This window comes from Pavona decussata, unplaced genomic scaffold, assembly GCF_977016875.1.
Source record: "Pavona decussata unplaced genomic scaffold, jaPavDecu1.1 SCAFFOLD_95, whole genome shotgun sequence".
Taxonomy (NCBI): domain Eukaryota; kingdom Metazoa; phylum Cnidaria; class Anthozoa; order Scleractinia; family Agariciidae; genus Pavona; species Pavona decussata.
In genome coordinates, this window is record NW_028145512.1 from 997,618 (window position 1) to 1,021,893 (window position 24,276).

Here is a 24,276-nt window from a genome sequence, read left to right on the forward strand (position 1 = left end):
TTTGACTTAAATCCGATTGAAAGCATTTTCGGAATTGTCAAAGCCAATGCTTTGAGGACACCAGGTTCTATCCATCTGATGACGGAAATGAAAAATGATTTCTTTCTTTCTTTTCAGTGATTTCTTAAAAAGTGATATTGTCCAAAATCATGCGGAATCATTAAATGCCTCAAAATTTTCACATATTTTTGGAGCTGGGGATGCAGCCTCCTCACCACCCAGCCTGTTTGCTGGAAGAAACTAAGGCTATATTCACACTTATCCAGATAAATTTGCAAACGGCATTTTTGTCGCGAAAACGGATAAAATGTTCTCCGTCCACATCATCTTTTTCAAATCATTTTGCTGTCCACACTGAAACGCTACTGAGAAGAGACTGCAACAGAGATAACATGGCTATTGGGATGTTAGTGTTTTTAAAAAGTCCCATTTTTGCCGATTTTGGCTGTCCACACTTACACACCTAGCTGGTGTTTCCAAATTAATCCCCTTTGGAGAGAGTTTTTAAAAAAGTTGCGTTTTCGATCACTAAAAGTTTTAGTGTGGGCGGAAGGCTTATCTGGAGGAAAAAGTTGTTTTCAAATTTATCCGGCTTAGTTTGACCTAGCCTAAATGGTCTACGAACTTGATGTAAGAAACATAAATCTACAACAAAGAATGTCTATTGAGGTAAAGCTACGAATGTTGTGAAGATGATCAGTAGACATGATGACTAAAAAACCTTTGTTTTGAGACGGACAATTTTGTGGATGCATTGATATCATTTTAAACACACAAAAATATTATATGTGCACAAATACGATTTTGCAGTTTTTGGTGTCTAGGATATACATGTACAAAAAAAAAGTTGGAGGAAACAACAAAATGCTACTTGCCTACATTTAAGTTGCCAGGAAGGTAAATATAATCGTTCATTTTGCCGAACTTAATAGTAAATAAATTGTACTTGCAACTTACCGGCCTGGACAGCTGCAGGAGAAAGCTGTTTTTTTCTGTCCTCTTCAGTGGAATTTTTATTGGCCAGTTTCAACACCTGAATCAACTACTTGCCGCTGATGGGACAGCTGTAGCATCTGCTTGTCGTTTTCTCGCTCTCTCCTTGGCAATTTCATTGTTGTTTGTAATCTTTTCACATTGGCCACATTTGCAGAATTTAAATGGGCAAGAAGTATGCATTGCCACGCTCATGCTGTGTGCTTTGCATCTTCTACAAAAGCGCTTGATAGCATTAGCATCGGACATTGCAAAATGGAAAAAAGAAACGAAATGGGCAGAATGTAAGCTTATGTTGGTGAAAGCTACTAAGAGATTAGAGAGACTCATCACGCTATCGCGTCAACTTAAGCTGACGCGACCAATATGATAGCTTCGAGCTTACTAAATACGTTCTACCTTTTCTATCACGATCAACTAAGAAGAAACACATTGTTACCTTTAGACTTAGCTCCAGGAGAAAAGAAATTAAAACGCAAGCTCACTCATGCAGTTTCATGCATCGTTTTCAACAATTCTTGCACTCAAACAGCATCAAATCGAGTACTGGAGTCCTAAACAGTGCCAGGCGAAGCTCTCTATCTCTTTGTTAATGGTCTTACGAAACACCAAACAAGCCCGTTGTCTCCCACTGCTGTGTAATAAAGAGATCCGGAATCCTTAAATGATCAAAGACTGTTTTCTGGACACCACAAAAAAATCACACATCCAACTCAAACGTTCACGTTCACCTTCGTTCTTTGTGCTTTAAGCTTGGTTTACACGTACGCGGCAAGCATAAGCATAAGCGCAAGCACAAGGATGTTTACACGTTGGATAAGCATAAGCATAAGGTGACATATGCAATCGCAGAAGCATAAATATTTGGCGCAATCACGCGACCGGCTGCTCATTTTGGCGCGAGATTTGAATCCAACGTGGCGGACGTAGACGAATACGAAGATATCTTACTGCTCGTCCTTTTATTGAGAAGATGGAGGAGGAGACGCAAAATGGGCGAGAAACCTAAGCGAGCTTGGGTCAGGGAGATTTTTCAAAGGGGTAAAGAACAAGGGGACTATCACAACCTTGTGAAGGAGCTCAGACTGCACGATCGTGAGTTTTATTTCAGGTATGAAAATTGCATAAGCTTAATTAAATAAAGCCAGCAGCAAACAATCTCTTGGTTAACTTCGAAAACTTATAATTATTTCACAATATAGACCTTATAATTCAACACATTGTAACACTGCCCAAATATGGTCATGTTCCTGTAATTTTACCAGGTTTTACTATTTCTAATTACTATACTGTAAACTCCAGTCCCAACGAGGTTTTTGTAATTTTTCTAGATTTTGTAAACACATTGTAATTCATTTTTAATGCGAGAATGTGGTGATTAAACGCCTTTATTATTATTTATTATGAAATCAATATATGTTGTCCCCGCACAGATATCCTGTGATATAAGCTTACGTAATTTCGTGTATCGGGAAGAAAAATGGCAGAGCGCTTTCTAAAAGAAACGACCTTGCAAGTTCGTCAAATTATTAATAATGCTGTTTCATAAAGCAAAAAGAAAGCAACCAAGTTTCCTGTCAAGATTTTTGATGGTTAATGCAAAAGCTTTTACTGCTTATCACTTTGCTTATGTATGAACTGGCAAATTACAGTTCAGCAAGAAAATGTTTTCGCTAGACTCTTGTATTGTACCGTATTCTAGCAAAGGTTTGGAAATTACAAACAGTATTTTCTTAGATTGGTTCTCGCAACAATTAAACGGAGTTCTCGGTTTGTTTTTGTCAGATTAACAGAGAGGAAATAAGTCCTACTCTGTAGCATTGCAGCTTAATATTAAAACATGAAGACCGGTCTTCTAATGTTTTAATATGACTTTTATATTTAGGGTTTACTTAGACAGCCCATGATAGAAATTTGGGTATACCGTGCCACCAGTAGAACTGATGGAGATGGCTGAATCCATACGTAAACACGGACGAGACAGACAACCGGAAGGATGAATGAACACAAAGCTGAAAACCACATAGGACACTGAATGACTAACTTAATAACCAGACAGGAAGCCCACAGGAAGCCAGGCAAAGTGAAGAGACAACACCGAAAGCCTGAATGACCATATGAACGAAGAAACATGCCAATTGCCAATTACACGGATGTTTCCGAATTATGGGCTTCTGATATTTCTTAAATACTTTTAAATGATAATTTGGATCTAGATTATATTTATAGTTAATCCTTTTTCAGAAATTTTAAGATAGCTTTTAATTAAATATTAAGCCAATGTAAAAGGGTAATTTGATTGCATAAAAACCGTGTCAATAATAACATTAGTGAAAATAACTGAACCATTCAGATACAAGGCCAGAGATAGACACACAGAATGAGGAATGAACTGAAGGCCAAAACCGCTACGGTCACTGAATGATCAATTAAATAATCAAACAACCTTCATACGGATGTCAGCCCAAATGAACAAACCACGGGACAGAAAGTCAACCCAGCCCTATAACCGAAAGTTCAGCCCAAGACAACATTTACATGGTTGAAAATTTTTTTCGAAATGAGCTTTTTACCTATTTATTATATTTATAATAACAGTTTCCTTATTTTGTTTTCAAGATCTATAATTGTTCTTATGCAATATTAATTTTTAACAATTGTTTTTTGATTCATGGTGAATTACATAGTAAAACCCGTTAGCACTGCTGATTTGCTTTTAAGGGACTTTTTATTGTTTTCTGATTTTTTAACCTTTATTCTTTAAGGAGCAGCCCATGCAGAAAGTGGAAATATTTTTATACTACGTTAGTAAAACTGGTGTAGATAACTAAGCCCCATGGAAAAAAGTTATTTCTGTATAATACAACACTGGCTCTGGTCCTTTCAAAAGTTTCGATTTATTTTCTGAATTCTAATTTTAGAAATGACAATAAGGAAAATTATAACTTTGCATATAAGCAGTCAATTTCTCGTAGCCTCTTGTTTAGTGCTTTAGTAATTAAAATTTGTTGAGCAGATAACTGCTTTGCCTTGATAAGTTTCTCCTGCAGTATTTTGCGTTCTTTCTTTTTTTGTTTTGTTTTTTTCTTTTCTTTTTTTCTGCACTGGACAATCCTTCCTTTTGTTTCTTTCTCTCTCCAATTTCCTTTTCTTTCTTTTTGAGTTTTCCATTTTTTTCAATCTAAAATGCGTGGGGAAGTTACAAAAGTCTAAGTTGATTTTTTATTCTAGCCTGTATATAAAAGGTTCACTTAATAATGGCAGACAATATATCTCTATATTAGACTTTATATAAGAAATTGAATTACATAAACAGCTGTTTGTGAGCTCACAATAAATTATTACTTAAATATTCAAAGGGTTGGAGATGCAAACCTCTTCTCTTCAGGAGTCCAGAAGGCTTGCATGGTTAATTGGCCACGAGGGAGGGGTGAGTGAAAATTCTATAAAAGAAAGCCGAGTTGGTACTGGGTAGGAATCCGATGCTGCAAATGTGCAAGCTGGCCAAAAAACCTACACGTTTCAAACCATTTGGCACCAACTGGCTGGACCCTACGTGCACTCTACCCTTCAAAGATTGAAGTATCCTATCTTCTTACGTGAAAAATTAATTTTACAACTGACCAGGCTTTTCTTTAGGAATACTCCTGACTCCTCCAGGCGCGTCGCAATATCCTCAAATAGCTCGTCTGATTCGTTCCCCGACTGGATGCAAGAATTGAACGGCCAGTGAGTCCATAATATTGGTGAGAATTACTATAACGGTGAATGCAGGCTTTTTTTTGTGTGCCAGATCGGTGGAGAAAGATGAAGTCTCTCTCTATAGCATTGCAGCTTTAATATTAAAACATGAAGGGAAAACTTCTGATGTTTTAATATAGCTTTTAAACTTTTAGGATTAAGCCCATATAAAACAATAATTTGTTTGTAGAAAACCGTGTCACTAGTAGCACTAGTGAAGATAACTGAACCATACGGATTTACATGGAAAGGGACAGACAGACGGAAAGAGGAGTGAACGTAAGGCCCAAACCAATAGGGCCACTGAGAGACTAACCAAATAATGAGACAAAAAACCGCATGTATGCCAGCCAAAATGAACAAACCACATGACCAAAAGTCGACCCCGCCCCATAACCGAAAGCTCAGCATAAGAAGCCAATTGCACGGTTATAATTAGTTTGAAAAAGGGCTATTAGTGTGTATCCTTTATTAGAGTTTTAATTTTCAGTCCTCTGTGCATATAGACATTAGATATGACCACACGACCGAAAGAACAGCACCAAATGCCAATTACATGGTTGTTTTTTGAATTGAGGGCTTCTTTGTAATGTTTTCATACAGCTGTTAAATGGTTAAATTTTATTCTTTATAACATGTTTATGCCCATGGATAGTAAAAAGAACTGGGCAAGCGGAGGAACAACTGAACAAACCGGAAGCGCAAACGAACGAACAAACAGAAGCCCAAGCAAACGAACATCCAAACGGGCGAACGGATGGCTGAATGATTGAGTTAACGAACAAACGGTTCACCGAGTGTCGCCGAACCCGCGAAACGAGATGAACAGTTGAACGACCGAGTGGACAGCTCTTTTGTTTAGAGGAAAAAAATCTAAAATCTTAAAGGTTCCACCATATCAACCTTTCTCTAAACATTAAACTGGGCATACCTAGAACTGGCAGTGCCTTCACTTTCAGTGCTGTTTGCAGGTGTGTTTGGTCTACTGAAGATTCCCTCCTGGTCATCATCATCTTCGTCATCATCGTCTTGAGTGAGATCAGCAGAGCAATTCGAGATGGTTTTACGAGGGTGCACATATGAATTTAACCATGTGAGGAAAGTATACATTTCAGACACCTCTGCTTTAGCATCCTTGATATCTTCTGAACCTGCACCACTAACTTTTTTAGAATCGATTTTCTTTTTTCTCTTGAATACTTATATCTTAAAATTTGAAAAAGTCGTCTCGCTTCTTGGCCTATATAAAAATAATTCAGAGAACAATGTTTCAACGGAATGGAAGATGATGCTAACACCAAGCAAATAAGCTCTGGTCAGTTTGCGGAGAGATTTTCACAACAGGTGCAGATCCAGAAACCTCAAATATTTTGTGTTACTCACCAGTACTCACTCCAGCTGCAAGGGCTACATCTTTCCAGGCTAAACTTTTTTTGCTGTTATCTTTAAAATCGGGTGAAGATTTGTCATATAATACTGGGTAAGTTGTAACAACCTCTGCAAGGCGCTCGCAAAGGTGGTAGAAGTTGTAGGTCCTGCCGATCCTGCAGCCATTTTGCAAATGGAAACGCACGAGTAAATAGAATGTACGCTGACAACTTGTCACTGTTTTTCAGCTAATTTCCTTGCGCCTGGCTTATGCTTGCATTGTCCCGGTTTACACGTACGACGCAACGATGCAAGCACAAGCACAAGAGAATGAAAATCGTTCCATTCTCTTGTGCTTGCCTTGTTGCGTCGTACGTGTAAACCAGGACGACGCAAGCATAAGCACAAGTGCAAGCACAAGGCACTTATGCTTGCGTCGCACCGGTTTACTTGTAGGTTTCTTGTGTTTGTGCTTGTGCTTCTGCTTATGCTTGCGTCGTACATGTAAACCAAGCCTTAGATCACTTTTGCTTTCAGCGAACGTCATCCGTTTCAAAGATTTGTGATTGGTCTTCCAAACAATGCCGTTTCTATGTTAGGAGCGACATCACACGGCCTTTACGCAGCCTTAGCGGGAAATGTGTTCTCAACTCAAAAACGATTGGCAGATGAAACAACTTACGAACACACGAGGAATGTTTTTCAAGGTCATACGAAAATCACTCTAACATTGATGCTGTACTAAGACATGACAAGAAGGGCCCAGTAGTAATGTTACATGTACATTTAAAATTATGTATTTACTTGTTGTAAGAACTTGTTCCAGTTCTTTGCTAACATTGTCACTGTGTGTTTTATCCATGCCTTTCATTATATTCTGTACAGTTTTTGGATTAACTGAAAATCCAACAACTGGTCCACTAGACAGCCTTGAAGTGACAGTCGTCCAAGTGTTGAATGTATCCCACAGTCTTTTTCTAGCTGGCATGTCTTTTGTGATCCGCAATTTTGATTTTTCACATCATCTTTAACTGTCTTCTAATGATGGATATTATATTTCTTCAATCTTGTGAGATCGTTTTGCAATATAAGCAATTTGCTTATTAAGCCCCCTTATTTCTTTAGTGGAGTCTTTATCCCGAGCTTGAGTTGACACTAAGCCTTCAAAGTAAGCCGATAGTTTCATCAGCTGTTTACTTTTACATTCTACAGACTCCACTCTGATCGTATGACGGTTTACTTGTAACTCAACTTCCTCCTTTGTTTAGTCAACTTCCTTCCTTTGTTTAGGGTCTTATTTATAAAGGCTTCCAAGCTGTCCAACTTCTTTAATTTGGTGGTAGCCATGAAACAATTGGGTGTTACCAGCTTATTTATGGTCTGGAGAGAGAGTCCATCTTAAAATGATGGTGGGTCGCAAACTCATTAAAACTTTTTAGGTTAAAGGGACACTGTCACGGAGTGACATGCGCAACAGACATTCACTTCCAGACGACTTGAAAACAGTTGGTGGCCATGACTGATTTGATGGTGAGTTAAAATATTTGCATGTATTTTGCTACTGATCATGAAAACAGCAATGTTAAGGAACCCTCACCAGCCTTTTGCAAGTGCAAAAGAGAGGAAACCTGGCGGTAATTGTGGGTGTCCTTGCAAAGGGAGTAAAATCCTATGCACCGATCAATGCCAGCGTGAACCACTGAAAAACCGTGCAAAAATAAGGTACGTTGGCTGTGAATAATGACATTTCGTCTTTTGTGGTTGACAAAGTCACAGTGAATCTGTGTTTGCTCATAATACTTCACGGTTTCCAGAATTCACAAGACATAAATACTCATCCACAGACGGCAACGCAACGGAGGCCAGGAAACAAAGGTTTTTGGCTCTCAAATACCGAGACCTCTCAGATGGAGGAGCAGCAGAGAGCCAAGGAACATCATGATGTGAAGGTACTATTACCGGTTTTCAAGTGTCACACTTTTACTTTGTCAAACCATGAAAGTCATAAACTCGTCTTTTCAGTTTCATTAACGCATATGATTACAAAACTGTCCCACGTGCACTGGCGGAGAAAAGGTGTATTTTACACTGCAGTTATATCTTTGATTTGTTATCTTGACTTGCCTCAATAAACTACAACAACAATGTGACTGAAAGAGTGCTTTAGCTTTCAAACCGTGGACAATACCACTTCAATAAACAGCAGTATTTTTTTGGAAAAATTATAATGTTGGGAGCAGTATGCATATTCATACCAATGACGTTCTCTTTCATGATGTCTTCAAGAGTTTATTGCCACACTTGACGAGGGGATGGTACGGAAATTGGCCATTCGAGCATTTTGGAGAGGGGTGGGGAGTATGGAGTACATCGATTCTCTCCTTATTCTGGAAGATGACCTCGCTGATGATCTTGACAATGCGGTCTCTGGTCAACAACATGACATGATGGAGGATATGGCCACAGTATCATCTGTAAATGCCACATAATTATCTGCCACAGCATCATCTGATACCCCGGCAGCTCCAGGTCCCACTGGGGGCTGGCCTGATTGGCGTGTTTGTAAGTGTTGCTGGCCGATGCCATGAGCTGTGGAAAATAAGTGCTGCGGGCTTAGGACCTGTATCACAACATCAGCACGTTGTGCCAAACTGTCCCTGGACAGTGATATACTAAAACTGTGTATCTGGGGCCGGTTCCTGGGAGGTGTAAAAACTCTATTCCAGGGATAAATGTGCCTTATTCCAGGAATACCTTTATCCCCGGAATAAATTCTGTATTCCTAGAATAGCAGATTTATCCCTGGAATAACTGTTATACCTGGTATAGTTTATTCCTCCTTCCAGGAACTGGCCCCAGGAACACAGGAGACATTCGCAACGACTATGAGGATAATAGTACCAGGGCTTTTCGCAAAGCTGCAATCAGGCAGTTTATTTTAGCCAGACATGGGCACCTTGGAAAGGGTAACAGGCATGTGTGGTACTAAAAATAAGGGCACGTTACCCATCAGTGACTGGCATTTATATGGGTTTCCGGCAGCACTAGATTGTAATACACTTACCTGTATTTTCTGTCTTGAGAAGAGCGGTTTGATTTGATTTCTTTTCACTTTGGCTTAATATTTAGCAAATAAACCTCTTTTGACAGCTTATATGTCAAAGGATAATGGCCGAGCCTCAAACATTGTCTGTAAACTGAGGACAAGCTTCAAGGGTATAAACTGAGAGATTTTGAGGACAATCTTTCAGCCAAGGGCATTAACCTCCAATATAGCTGCAAGCCAAAAGAAGTTTATTTTATAACTCTTATATGAATTCCCACAATCCATCTGCTTCATTGAGATGATATTATAATTCTATTGTCTTCTTTTGTTTACTTGTAGCTATTTGGTACTAGTTGTTATTCTCTGTTTCATGGGTCTGGTCAAGTAAAATCACTCTGTTATTCAGATTTGTGTTTTATCCAACTGTATCTCTTTCGTGGTACTTTCCTGTTACCTTTCCAAGGTGCTGCACAGCGTTTCCTCCTGTAAACCCAGAGTTAAAGAGCTTAAAGGGAAACAAGGGTCTAGAAAAATTTTACCTTAAAGTGCCTATGAAACAAAATTGTTTTTTCGGTTTTTTGAAGTTTACCATGTCTTAATTACGAAATTACCAAAGCAATGCGTTAGAAACAAATATAAAATGCTTTTTTAGCGGTCTAAAGTAGCCCAAATTCAGCAAAATAGTGTCCCAGAGACTGGGAACGAGTTTGTCGTTTGATGACGTAGGAAATGCCTCAAGGATTTGTTTACCACATATCTCGCTTTGTCGCTTAGAGCAATCTCTTGACATTTGTCGCTAAAACTTTTTTGCTTGCTCGTGTTTTCACCCAAATGTCGGACAGCGACGAAGTTATGTCCCTTGTGGAATCTGTGTCTGGCGGAAATCTGTCTGAGTCAAACGACTTGGACGAAATGGAAGTCCTTGGAATCGTACGACCTTATGCGGAGGAGCCATTAGCCCACACCAGCGACGAAGAAGAAGACGAAGAAGAAGATCTAGATGGTCTTACCCCTGTCGTTCTTCGTGCACGGTTCGAAGGCGATGTTTCGGTGAATGTTTGGTTAGTAATTGGATGTATATTTTCTCGAAATAACAAGGCGACGAATTTCGTTGTGATCGGTGTTTGAAATTGTCGCTCTGGCTTGATAACAATTTTGTTCCATTCGACACTCCTTTGTTTGTAGGTGCACGTGTGGAGAATGCTGACAAGGGAATTTAACGGGGGCTTTGGAACACAGATGTTGCAAAGAAATTGCACAAGTTCGCCAAAAACTTACATTTGATGGAAGTATCGAGCATGTAAACTGCATCACAAAGCATGACGACTTTTCTGCCATGACCAACAGGACGGTCCTTCTGCAAGTTGCGCCCTTACTGAGGGACAAGAATGGAAAAGGCTATCGTCGCCGCGGTGGTCAAACCGAGAACCAGTGAGTATTTTTTTTCAGTTTTTTTCATTTGAATAACAGCACATGTACTTCGTGACCCAGCTGTACGTAAACAGAAAGGCAATCTAACCTGGGTTTCACACCATCGTACCTGTACTCACGATTCAAGTATAAAGGTTTCTTGAAATGGCGTCAGTTTGTGTCATGAAATAAAATTACACAGTACAGCTTTACTTTGAAGCAAGTGTCAAGACATGAACACTTTTAGAAAGTTGTCAGTCAATACTCCCAATAATAATTCTCACTTTCCTTGTTTCTGTTTGTCTTTTTATCTTTTAGGCTTGTACGTGCAGTAGCATATAGATGGGTTGTGCGCTGGATTTGTGGATATATGGGCTGGGAGAATACAAGACCTCTCCCAGCCTGTGTGTATCATTTCATAAGAGAGAAATTCCCCACTGAGATGGCAAGGGGTTACCAGTCAGGACAGCAAAGAGCAGCACCCTGATGAACTACTGTAAGGATCATCCACCCCACCTGGATGTCCTGAAAAAGTAACTCTTACCCTAGTATCCTGTTATAAAATGTAGTAATCAACAGTAACCTGGAAGTTTGGTCAATTTGAAGACTTGTTGTCTACTCCATGGCTTGCATGCTTTTCAAAAATGTTACTCTCTGGTTTTCTTTGAGGCTTACCGGTAGCTAGATCCCAACAGAACATTTGTTGCAAATGATGCACAAAACACCTTTCTGTGTTCCTCGCATGTACCTTCAATGTTCGAGAGAAAGTCCTTTAAAGAAAAACAGCATTGTGCTGTTCCAGACAATAACCATTCTCCTTCCATAAGGGCTTACACACTGTAATTGTTCACTCCCCTTAGCTTCCCCCAGGAAATTCCAGTGTAGCTTCATAGTTTGCTTCTAAGACCTCCTAGGAATTTTGGATAACTTTCATGGGATGGGTATGGATTCCTCTGGAACTGCACATTATAATCTCGTACCAAATTGTTTTCTGTGTTCTTTTATTAAGTTTACAGTGTAGCCTGGGACAAGGTCTTTTGTGTAATTCTCTTTATTCTATATTCTTATGATCACTTACAAAGGATTAATACTTAACTTAAAAGGGGATATGTTGCTTCACTTGTGCGAACACCTGGTGTAGCGATACACTTCTTGTCCTTTCAGTCATTACAATGTATACAATTAAGCACTTTTGGAAGGATGGTCTCTACTTTTGCTACTGCGCATGTATGTATTTTCCACACATCTTGTGACAGTCTGAGACATTTGAGTTTTTTACTGTAGTGATTACCAAAACAGCATATATAATATTTTAGCATGGTTTACAACTAAGCAGATCTTTGCAAAGGTTATTGCAATCTGGAATCAAACAAGAAAAATAGGGATGATCAGGCTAAATTCTGGGGAAAAACTGCCTGGTTACCCCCTCCCCCTCCCCCCCCAATTTTCTTTTAGGATTCTAATAGTCGTGTTGTAAAAAGTGACTATATATGAAAGATAAATGTTATTTTCACATATATTATTAGATTATTTTATTTCTTTATTGCATTATTTTATTATAGTAGCAAAATCAAAACAAAAGAATATTTACATGTATGCAGTTACTTTGAATTCATGGCAGCTACCCACCCTTGTCAATGGTATTTCAATGTACGGCCTGACTAAAACTATGTTGAAGGCTATGTGCAATTTGCCTACCAGTTAAACTACAGAGCCTCTACGATTTTCATCAACAAACATTTCTGTGCCAATGATTATAGTTTTTAAAAAAACACACGGCAATGTTTCAAATCGCAGAGACATTATTGTCCTCAGAATAATATTGGTAGAAATAATAATATTAATGAAATGTCCTTTGTCCTATTTATTTCTAATCATTCCACCATTCTTGCCAACACTAATTCTATATGGAATCACATACTTTTGGTAGAAAGCATCGTAGACCATGTGATCCTCAAAACAGTCTCTTTTATGTCATGGGATGTCACACCTTTGTCCAACCAACCCTAAGCCCTCAGAATGTACATCTCCAAACTGCTAAGCTAGAGAAATCTCCAATTAAGACAAGCTGAAGAGAACACTAAACCAAATACAATGAGATGTTTAGAAAGGTTTGAAAAAAAAAAATCACAAATAAAAGGCTTAGGGTGAATGGTGCAGGTGACATGGTATGCCTAAACTCTAATTTTCACAGATTGAGTTCATTGAGGGTGGTTACAGTGTCCGTGTGTATATGACAGATATTTTTTTTTATTTGCTTGATCGAATCTTCTCGTTGTTCTCGTATGAAAATCGAAAAAATAAATTCGCTATCGATTTTTCTTCCCCTCGTTTGAGGCAGTCAAAGAAAAACATTGAAACAGAGAATCCGTTATAGACACATCCTTGCTTCTCTGCACTTCGATGAAAATGTGAAAAGGCAAACACAGAAATCTGAAGAAGGGAAAGAGTACTTTAAAGTGACAAATCCCAAGTTCAAACTGGGTGAAGAAGTTGTCAGAGAGGTTGCTGTGCCCCCTACCTATGGTGAGTTCAGTGAAGGTCCCTGATTCCTTGACATCCCAGTTTGAAAATCGTGTTGGTACGACTGATGCAGTTGAAAGTTACAGAGACAGACAGAAGAGAGAGGTCACCCATCTACATCCTTCAGGTAAGACACTAAAATCTGCTAATGTGATTTCCAGGAAAGTGACCTATGTGGTTGTTTAGGTTACTAGTTAACAGCAAATAAAAAAAAATCTGTCATATACACTTTAAGTCTTTTTTCTGCATAGACTAGCTTTGTGTCCTTTCATAGGATTCCCACATTTACGGCACTTTGCTGGTTTTCTCTGTTTTCGGCTTGTTGGAGCCTCTGCCTCTGTTACAGTGGTAGTCTCCAAAGCATCTTGTTGTTCTCCTGAAAGAAAGTAAAATGTACCAGAACACATAATAAAGTTAATATTCTGAAAATAGTGATTAGAGTTTCAAGGTGCATTTGCTCCACAAAATAAAGTTCAACATGTGAATGAAATGATATTACTATAGAAAAAAGATCACCCCATCATTGAGTTTACATAATTGAAATGAAAAGAATAGGGTGGGTGGGTCACCACAGGAAATGCAAGAATAACAGTTTACATAATCATTGTTAATAATGACATCTCAGAAAAGGAATTCGCCAAGATCTCTATGTGAGCACGCATGAACATTAGAGCAATAAACAAACCAATTGAATGAAATTCTCACCACCAGCGTCATCTTTGAAGAAGCAAAAGGGAATCTTTCAATATTTTATAAATGAAACTATTTGAGAGAAAATTTTCTTAAAAATTGCTTTTTCTGTTTCCATTTCACAGCTGTAATTTGAGCTGCATGTTTGACTTGTTTACTGTTTTGCTAATTGTCCTTGTGTCAGCATGTGCGTGCACATTTCTAAGCTTGGGTCGTCATACTGTGAGCACATGTTTGATACCAAAAGCAATATTATTATAAGGCTGTTAACTAGTAACCTAAACAACAACATAGGTCACTTTCCTGGAAATGACCAAAAAGTTACAAAAGGACAGGTCAAGGGGTGGCCATACAAATGATGAAATAGTAAACAATCTTGGAATAATACATGTTTGGCATTGGAATGAGTACATCAAGACTTGGCCCTTTTAATCACATTAGCAGATTTTAGTGTCTTACCTGAAGGATGTAGATGGGTGACCTCTCTCTTCTGTCTGTCTCTGTAACTTTCAACAGCATCAGTCTTACCAACACGATTTTCAAACTGGGATGTCAAGGAATCAGGGACCTTGGAACTGCACTTGTCTATCACACTTTTCAGTTCTGATTTGTTGTTCAAACTGAATAGGTCTCTCTTTATTTCTTGTGCATAAACTGTTGAGAAAGTTAAACACATACAGGTTACTCATGAATGACTTTTTAATCAACCAGATTCTTCACTGAACTCACCATAGGTAGGGGGCACAGCAACCTCTCTGACAACTTCTTCACCCAGTTTGAACTTGGGATATGTCACTTTAAAGTACTCATTCCCTTCTTCAGATTTCTGTGTTTGCCTTTTCACATTTTCATTGAAGTGCAGAGAAGCAAGGATGTGTCTATAACAAAGGGTATAATTACTTGCATGTGGACTACATAAGAATTTGCAAATTATACCTTACCATACATGTGTATGATACATTATTGAACAATTAACAAAGACAAAACCAGAATGAGAACATCTTAATTGCAGATTGTGGTCATGTGATCATGAGAGGTTTTTCCCTGGGTACTCTGATTTTCTCCTCTCCTTACCCACCCCCCCCCCCCCCCCAAAAAAAAAAAAATAAAAATAAAGGTGTTATTGTTATTATTGTCCAGTACCAGAGCTGACTGCCATATGTTCAAATCTGTGGACTAGAGCCCAAGTTAAATGGTATGGAAATTGCATATAGGAAATCCATGGCTCTCACAATATATTAATCCCTAGGGAGTCTTAACAACAAATGATCACTGTACCTGCAAAAAGTCCCTAACCAGGAAAAGCAAACCATCTTCGGATGCCAATGGTTTAGAGTTGAGTGGAACCCTTCAAGGCAACTTGTCTGTGCATCACCTGAGATTTTTTTTATATCATTTACCAGCCGCACACTTGTGAGGAGGCTGTTCAGTTTATCATATGCCTTTGTACCTAAAAATAATAACAGGAATAATAAAATTGTACTGGGTTCAAACCTGTGCAGTGTTGTAGACAATAATATTTTAAATGATCCCAAAGGGATATCTTTGACACCTTATAACCCCTTCTAACAGGAAATCACTCTTAGAGTACACAAGGAAAATATGAAACTGTCACCAATTAGTATTAATACCTATCTTAATCCATCTCCGGTTTTCAATTTCATCTTCATGGGCACATTTCTTGAAAAGTGGAGAGGGGTGGTTGTCATGTTTGTTTGCAACATGTAGCATGAATGACTTCCACTTCGCCGCAATTAGTTCTCCAAAACCCTGTTTGGTGGACGTAGCACACCAGTAAAGATGGTTACGTGCTCCTTTCATCCAATCGCTGATGCGCTCACATCCCTTCTCTTTACCCAGCTTCAACATTGCCTTAGTGATTGAACGAGCCACATGCCAAATGTCAAAAAAGTGTGCGCAGCCTGCCTGGCACTCCCGGATCCACTTAGCAATACCACGGTGTCTATCAGATATAAAAACTTTCAGGGCTAGGCCAGCAGTCTGTAGGAAAGTGAAGCAGCGTTTTGCTCCCTCTAGTTCCATAGGTGAGCTTCCCCCAGTCTCATTTGCCTGCAACAACATGCAAAAGTAATGTGGTACAAACGTGTTCCAGTCTGTTCTTAATCGCTTCTAAGGGAAAAATGTTCCATGGCAACAGAAACAATATTATTTTGATAGGAAGACCAGTTGACATCAGTTAAGCATACAAGTGCCCATAACAGTGTGTGTGGGTGTGCGTATGTGTCTGTATGGTGGGGGGGAGGGTCTTAAATCCTCCCTCTCAGAAAAATACAGTGGAGGAGGAAAGAGTGCAGGAACTAAGAGTAAAGAGGGCAGGAAGTTTATAGCAGGAGAGAGGAGGGGACATGAAGCAGAATGTTTCAGCCCACAGGAACAGGGAGAAATAGGGAGGCCACAGAGAGGCAGAATGTTACAACACAGAGATGGCTGGAATTCAACAGTACAGGCCTCTAACTGCAGCCACCCCACTCACACAAAAAAGAAACCAATCTGAGAGTAAAGATTATGATATTCTTGCAGAAACTAATTCTGTAGCTCCTTTCTTACCTGTGACCAGTGTCTCAGGTAAAGTTAATATTTTTTAAAACGCTTTCTAATTTGTCAGTTTCCCTTACTTCTTAATGTTTTCAAATTAGATTTATCACCCAATTTGGTCTGAAATCATACGCGTGATTTAAAAGTCAAATGAGCGGTAGCGCGAGTTCAATTTGAAATCACAAACATAACTTCAGACCAAAATTGCACGACACAAAGTTCAATTACTACTTTATTACACCTATTTCGAAATCACAGAGTTTTATTGTCAATGTTAAATTCTGTTTTTATTACTTCATTTCCATTTTGATGGGCTCGTAACGAAAGGATGCGATTTAGAGAAAAAAAAATGGTGCAATTTAGGAATAAATTGCACTGTTGAAAGCCAATTAGATTGCAAATATCACCAGTGATTTCAAAATGAGTGTAATAAATAGTTTAAAAATTTTCTTTACCTGAAGAATTTCAAAATGTATGACTTTCAGGAGGGTGTTGCAGAACATGGTGTAAGCTCCAAATTTAGCACTATGACCCATAGAGTCAAAGCGCCCGTCTCCGCTCCACACAACATCCTTCATTCCTTTGAGTTTTGAAATGAGGTTGGCCTGGTAGTTTTCCCAGTATTTGATGACAACTGGAAATAAGAATTTCTTTTGATGGAAAAAGAATGTTCTTGCAGCATAGGCTGATAAGCCCATGTGCTTGAATACAAGCAAAACTTTGCTTATAGACGCCCCTGCCATGAGTACAGCAAAACTCAGAAGGATGTCCCTGCAGGATATTTACCACCCAATGCCATAGGCTGTGACTTCCATTCAAAGGACTGGTCACCACAGCTTGCACAATGTTGGTTCACAACAACCATGGTTCCCCGCTGTTTCATGGTTACACTGGGTCCACTCCTCTTGCAGTGGAAACAAAACAACGAGAACAGTGCCAGAAGCTTCGAAAAGAACACAATAAACTTGGGTTCATCCTGGACTGGTGTTCCTGGTTCAACCCTGAAATCAATTTTATAGCATAAGTTGTAAGTTGGGAATATTTTGTAGCTTTGTTAACAAACAGGTGCTCAAAGTACATTAAACACAGGAAGAGAATGCAGATTGCAAGCTCATATCAATTTTGTTCCATTTCACAAAGATTATTATTATTATTATTATTATTATTATTATTATTATTATTATTATTATTATTATTATTATTATTATTATTATTATTATTATTTGCTACCCATACCTTAAGGTATCGGTTGCTTCATTTCCCTCATCATCATCCTCACTTTGAGAACTGTATTCCACTGCACTGTCTTCCAGAGCAGCCCAATCAACTTCCTCGTCAGGGTAATCACTAAGTTGTTCTATGATCTGTTCTTCTTCTTCGTCCTGCCCTTCTTCTTGCACGTCTTCTATTGCATCCTGTTTGGGTTCTTCTTCTAGGTCTTCCTCAGAGCCCTGTTACAACAAATTAAAAGTACAATATCAGACAAGCCCTTCCTCATTACTTTTCATGATCACTGATTTTTATCTGGCTTTCTTTTAACAGGACTACTTGACTCATAATGACAATGTCTGGATAAATGGCCTGACTCATACATGTCATTCTAACTAGTGTATGAAAACAGGAAGTTCCAGTATAAAAAGGGGCCTGGTCATTCTTACCTTCAGTTGTCAATCAACAACATAAATAAACAAGCATAAACAACTGACAAAGAACATCAACAACATGCACCTTTGTGTATGACTATTACTGATAAAAAAAATAAAGTATGTTTAGTGGATTAGAAAAAGATGTCTCATATTGCTTCAGTGACATTATGAAATGTTGAGGCATCTTTTTTCAAATTTGCTGGAGTGAACAACATGCCACTACTAAATGGAGTCTAAATTCGCATTTCATGACAAGGTGTAAAAAGAAGGAGAGGCTTGCCCGTTTATAGTGGACACATCCTGTTTAAGTATGGCTAGTAAAAACTAATGATGATCAACAAGAGTTTTGAGAACCACAGTTTACACACCGGTCCATTTTGCAGCTCATTGTATTTCTGCTGAAGTGAGTCATACTTCTTTTGAAGCCGGTTGTACTTTTTCAGTGTTGCATTCCTTTTCTTCTTGTTACTGGCACAATTGTTGCAATTGTCAGAAGAAGGACTAGGAGCATTAGAGGGACCAGGAGCAGTTGAAGGATCACAAGCAGAGGGGGTAGCATAAAGTGCAACACTGGAGGTACTCGGGGTAGACACCACAGCAAAACTTGAAGCAGGGGTGCCAGATGTGGTGGAGTAAGTCGAACTTGAGCAAGGGGTGTCAGGACTGGCACTCAAACAAGGGTTGTCAAGGACAACTTCCATGGCTTCTGAACAAGGGGTGTCAAGGGGTGTTGTGCTCCTTTGCTTCCTCTTTTTCCTCTTTTTCTTGGGCACATCATCTTGAGGCACTACCTCTCTCATGAGCTAATGAAGACAGAAAGACATTATTTTATCCATCTTGGTAGTATTCAGGATTACTTACATACACACGAACAATGTCAGATATTTTGTGTTTGCATTATTTCTGCAGAATTTCCATTTTTTCAACAGAGAGGAATAATAAATTCTATTAATAATAATAGAAATGATAATTGCTTTATTAGGTATCAAGCTTATCTTGCAGAGCACAAGTGCTTCTGCTAATTGAGGAGACTAGAAATCAATCTACAGTAAATCAAACTAGGAACATTTTAATTTATGATAACGATACATTACAAAAGCTTTGTTTTCCCATGATATTCGAAGTGCATTCGTGACTTGACAAAGACTACATTTTACAGTAATTAACTTTTGAAAAAAAAATTATTTATTTATAAAAGGACTGCTTCCATTAAAATAGGATTGCTTCCTATCCATAAAACCTTCTGTTTCCAGTTATATTTCTCAAATCGAGTTTCAATTTTGCAGGGTACCAGCGAGGTACATAAGCTTTTTACGTGCCGCAAATGTAGCAAGTCTCCTGTGAGACTTGTGAGAGAACTCACACCAACAAGAAACGTGTTCGCCGCACTTGAACGAAATACCTAGCTAAAAACCGGTTAAATTCCAGACATAGAGATATGATACGATTGTGACTATTGACATAAGCGCAAGTCCACATAAAATATTGCTTGCTGAACTAAGACTTGGAACGGGGACGGGAATAAAAAAGCTAAACTTTGAACTTACCTTTCGGCGCTTTCGCGAAGACAATGGAGACGTTCTTGGAACATTCGAGTCTTTGTGAGGTATGGAACCATTGATCATTTGCCTCTTTGGTGGTTTCACCAGTTTTCCACTGTCGTAAACAGGAACACCCACTATGTCAAAACAACTTTCGTCGAAATGAGCGGAGCACAAAGCTGACTGCTTTTTCGGAACGAAATCTTTCCTATGAATGCGAACAAATCGAATCCATTTCTGCCGTAAAGTTTCGTCCTTCGGGAAGTAATGCATACTTATTCCCGGCGTGCCAGTTTTGTTCTCACAGTTTGTCATGTTGGCGTTGCCAGCCGAGCAATAGGTCGCCGAGGTCGAAGAAGCTCTCTTCTCCGCCATGACTCTCGTGTGTTCTCAAGTATTTCCTACGTCACAACCTTGTAATACGATCGTTTTGGCCGCGCGCATCATGGAGACACTTTCCGGCGCAAAATTCGAACCTTTTACGAATAATAACAACGGATTAAGAAGGTTTTGTCCGGTAAAACCCATATATTCCGATTGAGAAATGCATAAACTATCAAATTATGGAAAAAAAATTTTCGCTTCATAGGCACTTTAAATAAAAGTCCATGTTCCCAGGATTTGAAAACTGGTTTTCGTTTGGTTAAGCGCCTTCCTGAATTTTTGCTAGAGGTCTTTGAAATCGTGCATAATTGCCGCGTTAGAGAGCATACGGCCGCCATCTTGGAAGTCGAAAACGGCAGCGAGGCTATGACGTAGCATTAGACAAGACATGTTCCGTAATCTGTCTGACCTTTGTGGAAAGTCGCATTGGCGAATAAGGATTTCTCTCAGGAAGAAAAAACATGGTTCATTGTCTTGCTGTTGGCTGTAACAACACCTACAAAAACACCAAAACGGTATCCTTCTACAAGCTACCTGACGATGAAGGACTTAGAAAGCTGTGGCTCGCTAAAATAAAGCGCGAGGATAAATTACCGAAGCCCGAGAACTGCTTTGTCTGTTCCCACCATTTCACCCCAGATGACTTCACGCAAGATCTTAAGGTACATATTGTGTTTAGCGCCTTTCTAAAAGATATGCTTACTACAGTAATTCGGCTCCCATCTTTTTCACTTTATTACAGTATATATCAAAGTGTATTGTTTGGATATGGGAAGACCTGGTCTAAAATTAATTCCATCGTATAGTATTCTGCGCGAATTTCATGTGACCATAGGTGGCAAGATTTGGTCACGAAAGAAAACATATGGCTGGTATTTTGTCGGAATATTGAGAAAGTAATTATCCACATCAGCCCTTTTTGATTTCTTACAAGGAAGAACTATTAAGCGATTGCCTTCCTTCGTTTTCCAGGACATGTAGCATTAAATTTAATTCCGCGCTTGTTTCTTACCTTTATACAGGCAGAGCTTCTTGGAAGAAAGAGGAGAAAAAGGAAACCACCATTGAAGGATGAGGCTATCCCCTTCCGTATTTTGCCTCGCTCCAGCGGTGAAAAAGGTCCTACAAACAAGTATTGATCGAGCAAACCGTCAAAGTAAACGAGAGGTGAGTTGGAAATATACTGAGCTATTCTCTGGGCAACTTGTTTGACACCGGAAATGAGAATGATATATTTTACTTTGAATTTATGTCTCTGTAGATGATTAGCTCGCTACTCGAAGAAGGAGAAGACACCACTTCAGTGATGCCAACCGTTGCAGAATTACCAGAACCATTCATTCTCGCTGAAGACACAACACCCACATCCCATTATCCACTGGTAACGCAACCCTGACGTCGTCTTCAATATCCCATACAGTGTTAGCTGAAAATGTAAATACAGTTCAACATGGCCATGATGGGAAGGAATTTATTTCTTGTGGAACTCAATGGCTTGCTGCTGATACGGGAGATGCTTTACTTCTTAAGGACCACACGTATTGTTGTGTACCACCGTGGAACTTGCAACCTATACCGTTTCCTCTTACCACCCAACCCCTTACCTCAACACCAAAGAAATTGCCGTCCAGCCCACTACCTCCGTTTTTCGACCTCGACGATGATATCACCGACATTACACTGTCGTCTGTCGATGATGACGGCAACGACAGTTCTTTCCAAGTGAGCTTCGAAGAACTGGACGACAGCATTGAAAGTGATGCCGAAAATCCAGTAGATTCAATGGGCAAGTACGAAAACATGTGTTCAGCTCCCAAATACATTGTATTTGAGGATGAACTCCTTAAATTATTCAAGCTTTGTGCTATCTGCGGCGAAGATGTGTTGGAGAGAGGCCTAGGGGTTCTGCCTTGAAAGTAACAAGTTTGTGTAAGAATTCACACACACATGAGTGGAATCCACAGCCTCAAGTTAAAAGAGCGGCCGCGGGCAACCTCTTGCTTTCAAGCGCTATTTTATTTACAGGAAATACGTTTTCTCGCGCATCAGAGATGGCCTCGATCGTCATCTTGCATTTCCCGGTGAGTCGGACTATCTCCAGTATCAAAACAAGCACCTATTTCCTGTTATAAATGAGGGCTGGCAGCAAGAAAAGGCTTCAGTCCTCACTGATCTTTTGGACAGAGAGTCAGTAACTCTCCTGGGTGATGGGCGGTGCGACTCACCAGGATACAGTGCAAAATATGGGACCTATACACTGATGGACGATGAAACTAAAAAAGTTGTCGATTTCGAGGTTTCCCATGTGAAGCAAACAACAAGTTCCCAGGCAATGGAGAAACGTGGATTTCAACTATGCCTTGACCGCGCATTAAACAGCGGAATTTCAGTTGATGTTGTGGGTACCAATCGCCATATTGGAATCAAAGCTCTAATGAAACAGGAGAACAAAGATCTATTTGAAGAGCACCAGGTTGTGTTGGAGTCAAGGGCCACAGGTGAAGAACCAGAGCCAGTTGCAGTGCCTGACCTACCGAAGAATATCGCTCCGGTACCCCGTCCACCCAGAGAGGAGCTGCAAGCACGCCACGCATCAAGATTTGGGAAAACAATTTAGGTCTTCGTGTCAAAGGACATCAGCTCGGCTTTCAAATTAGGAAAATTTGTTTTACGTTTTGATTTTCCCGGGACCAACGTAGCAGTTGCTTATAAACAGTGCTTTGTAAAACTATTTACAGTGAGCAGCTCTTACGATACAAAAATAACGCCCTTTTTATGAACTCTAGACGATAAAAGATATCTAATGTAATAATTTAACAAGGTCTCTTCTGGTTCGTGCTTAAGCTTTTTCGTTTATTTCTTTAAGAAGACACACAATACTAAGACAATATTTAGTGATTTTCTTATATTATCCCGGCCACGATTCGTTGCCCTCGGCATCCTTAAAGCCTGTATAGTTGCCACTTTCTTCTGGGTATTCATTGCGGATTGCCGAGACAACACAAGAAGGAATCACGCGTCTATTCCCCTTTCCAAGTCTGTTGTATGTCCACCACGTGAACTGTCTGTATGCAGCCAACCTCATGCTCCTGTAAATAGTAATAATAAAATTACAAATTGATATTCCTAAAAGAGTATAAGCCTTGAAGAATCAGAAGTATATATCTTTCAACCCCAATAACTCGCATGTACCAGTATAAATAAAACCATCGCATGGTTGGAATTATGCTTCTTAATTATATTTTTTCCCGCAGAGTAATTGACCTCTGACGCCCGGGGTGGTAGGGTCGCAAAGTTTATGGCTCCTATGATGTTAATTTCTCGTGATTGTGAATATTTAGTCTGACAATGTACTAATTGGGTATTTCTTAGCGGGACAAAGAGTATTGCGTCCATCAAACTTACTAAACAAGGCCAGGTTTCGTCAGTATCAATAAATGCAAGAAAGTACAACAGATAAACATTCGGCCAGCAAAACATACGATTTCCGGTGGGAAAGTCCAGACTGTGTTTAAAATATTTTAATCTGTGCATAGCCACCCTCTCCAAGGAAATATATACCGTTCACAAAATCGAGTGAGGCATATCTATAAAGCCGATAAGAGCAATGGTGTAGTTAAATAGAAAATTATTTACAAACATCACATTTGACGTTTACTGAACACGAAAACTATTTTTGTAAACGCTGACGCATTCCGTGGGGGATCTTCTAGTGAATCACTGCGCATTTGAAGAAGGCCGACAAGAGCTGCCCTTAAAACATCAGCAAGCAAACAGACAGGTCTAAAGGACTGGTGCTCTGTTATACATCTATGCGGTGTTCCTGGAAATAATGGAAACAATTATTCCACCACTAGTAATTGCATTCTAATTGTTGTAATTCGCCTGTGCGTGGAGAATACAAAGTAGTCCGATGTCTCTGTTATTGGAAAGGTTCATTTCCTACCTTTGAGGTCCAATCGGTCACCCAAAACATCCATCTCCTGGCAGCAAATACTTTCGACTTCTTTGGACATAACCTGGCAATTGCTGCATATACACCACTCCCGATGGCCAAGGCGCGATCGAATGGTCCGTTCTATTTCGGTTTCCTCTCTTTCGGGTTGATTTTCTGTGATGCTCATGTAAAGTTCTTCTTCTGAAGAAGAGCCGTGAAGCCCTGAAGTGATATCTAGCTCAAGAACTGAATCGCTGTCACTTTCTATATCACTGTTTATATCTATGCCCGCCATCTTTCAATCCTTGTCTAACGTGACGTCATAACCTCGTTTCCGTTTCACAAACAAAAATGGCTGCTCGCGAGACAAAAATGTCAATTTTCTGTCCCAGATTTATCGAGTAAGATATTAGGGAGCTTAAGCAACCACGACGACCGGGA

The 24,276-nt window shown here is 39.4% G+C and overlaps 2 protein-coding genes and 3 pseudogenes across 3 annotated transcripts; 3 read left to right on the plus strand and 2 right to left on the minus strand.

The window, feature by feature from the left end:
• Window positions 1-9,886: 9,886 nt before the first annotated feature.
• LOC146472996 (uncharacterized) lies at window positions 9,887-10,583 on the plus strand (annotated as a pseudogene). The gene is made up of 2 exons (XR_014866484.1): window positions 9,887-10,209; window positions 10,334-10,583. The product of XR_014866484.1 is annotated as an uncharacterized LOC146472996 (transcript).
• Window positions 10,584-13,366: 2,783 nt separating this feature from the next.
• Window positions 13,367-19,889, minus strand: LOC146472997 (uncharacterized; annotated as a pseudogene).
• Window positions 19,890-20,359: 470 nt separating this feature from the next.
• On the plus strand, window positions 20,360-21,294 carry LOC146472998 (THAP domain-containing protein 1-like). Its single transcript, XM_085118882.1, has 2 exons — window positions 20,360-20,560; window positions 21,160-21,294. Exons 1-2 carry the CDS (start codon window positions 20,360-20,362, stop codon window positions 21,292-21,294), a joined length of 336 nt encoding a protein of 111 aa, XP_084975008.1.
• Window positions 21,295-21,698: 404 nt separating this feature from the next.
• LOC146472999 (uncharacterized) lies at window positions 21,699-22,515 on the plus strand (annotated as a pseudogene).
• On the minus strand, window positions 22,393-24,130 carry LOC146473000 (P2X purinoceptor 7-like). The gene is made up of 3 exons (XM_085118884.1): window positions 23,845-24,130; window positions 23,589-23,721; window positions 22,393-22,987 (listed from the first exon to the last, which is right to left on the minus strand). Exons 1-3 carry the CDS (start codon window positions 24,128-24,130, stop codon window positions 22,807-22,809), a joined length of 600 nt encoding a protein of 199 aa, XP_084975010.1. The 3' UTR covers window positions 22,393-22,806.
• Window positions 24,131-24,276: the final 146 nt, after the last annotated feature.

Bases quoted from the DNA above. Each gene is read 5' to 3' on its own strand.
- LOC146472998 (XM_085118882.1), top strand. From the start codon at position 20,360: ATGGTTCATTGTCTTGCTGTTGGCTGTAACAACACCTACAAAAACACC. The intron at 20,561-21,159 runs GTACATATTGTG...ATGTCTCTGTAG, and splicing joins ACTTCACGCAAGATCTTAAG to ATGATTAGCTCGCTACTCGA.
- LOC146473000 (XM_085118884.1), bottom strand. From the start codon at position 24,130: ATGGCGGGCATAGATATAAACAGTGATATAGAAAGTGACAGCGATTCA. The intron at 23,722-23,844 runs GTAGGAAATGAA...CATTATTTCCAG, and splicing joins TGACCGATTGGACCTCAAAG to GAACACCGCATAGATGTATA. The intron at 22,988-23,588 runs GTCAGCGTTTAC...TACTATTTACAG, and splicing joins GAAGATCCCCCACGGAATGC to GAGCATGAGGTTGGCTGCAT.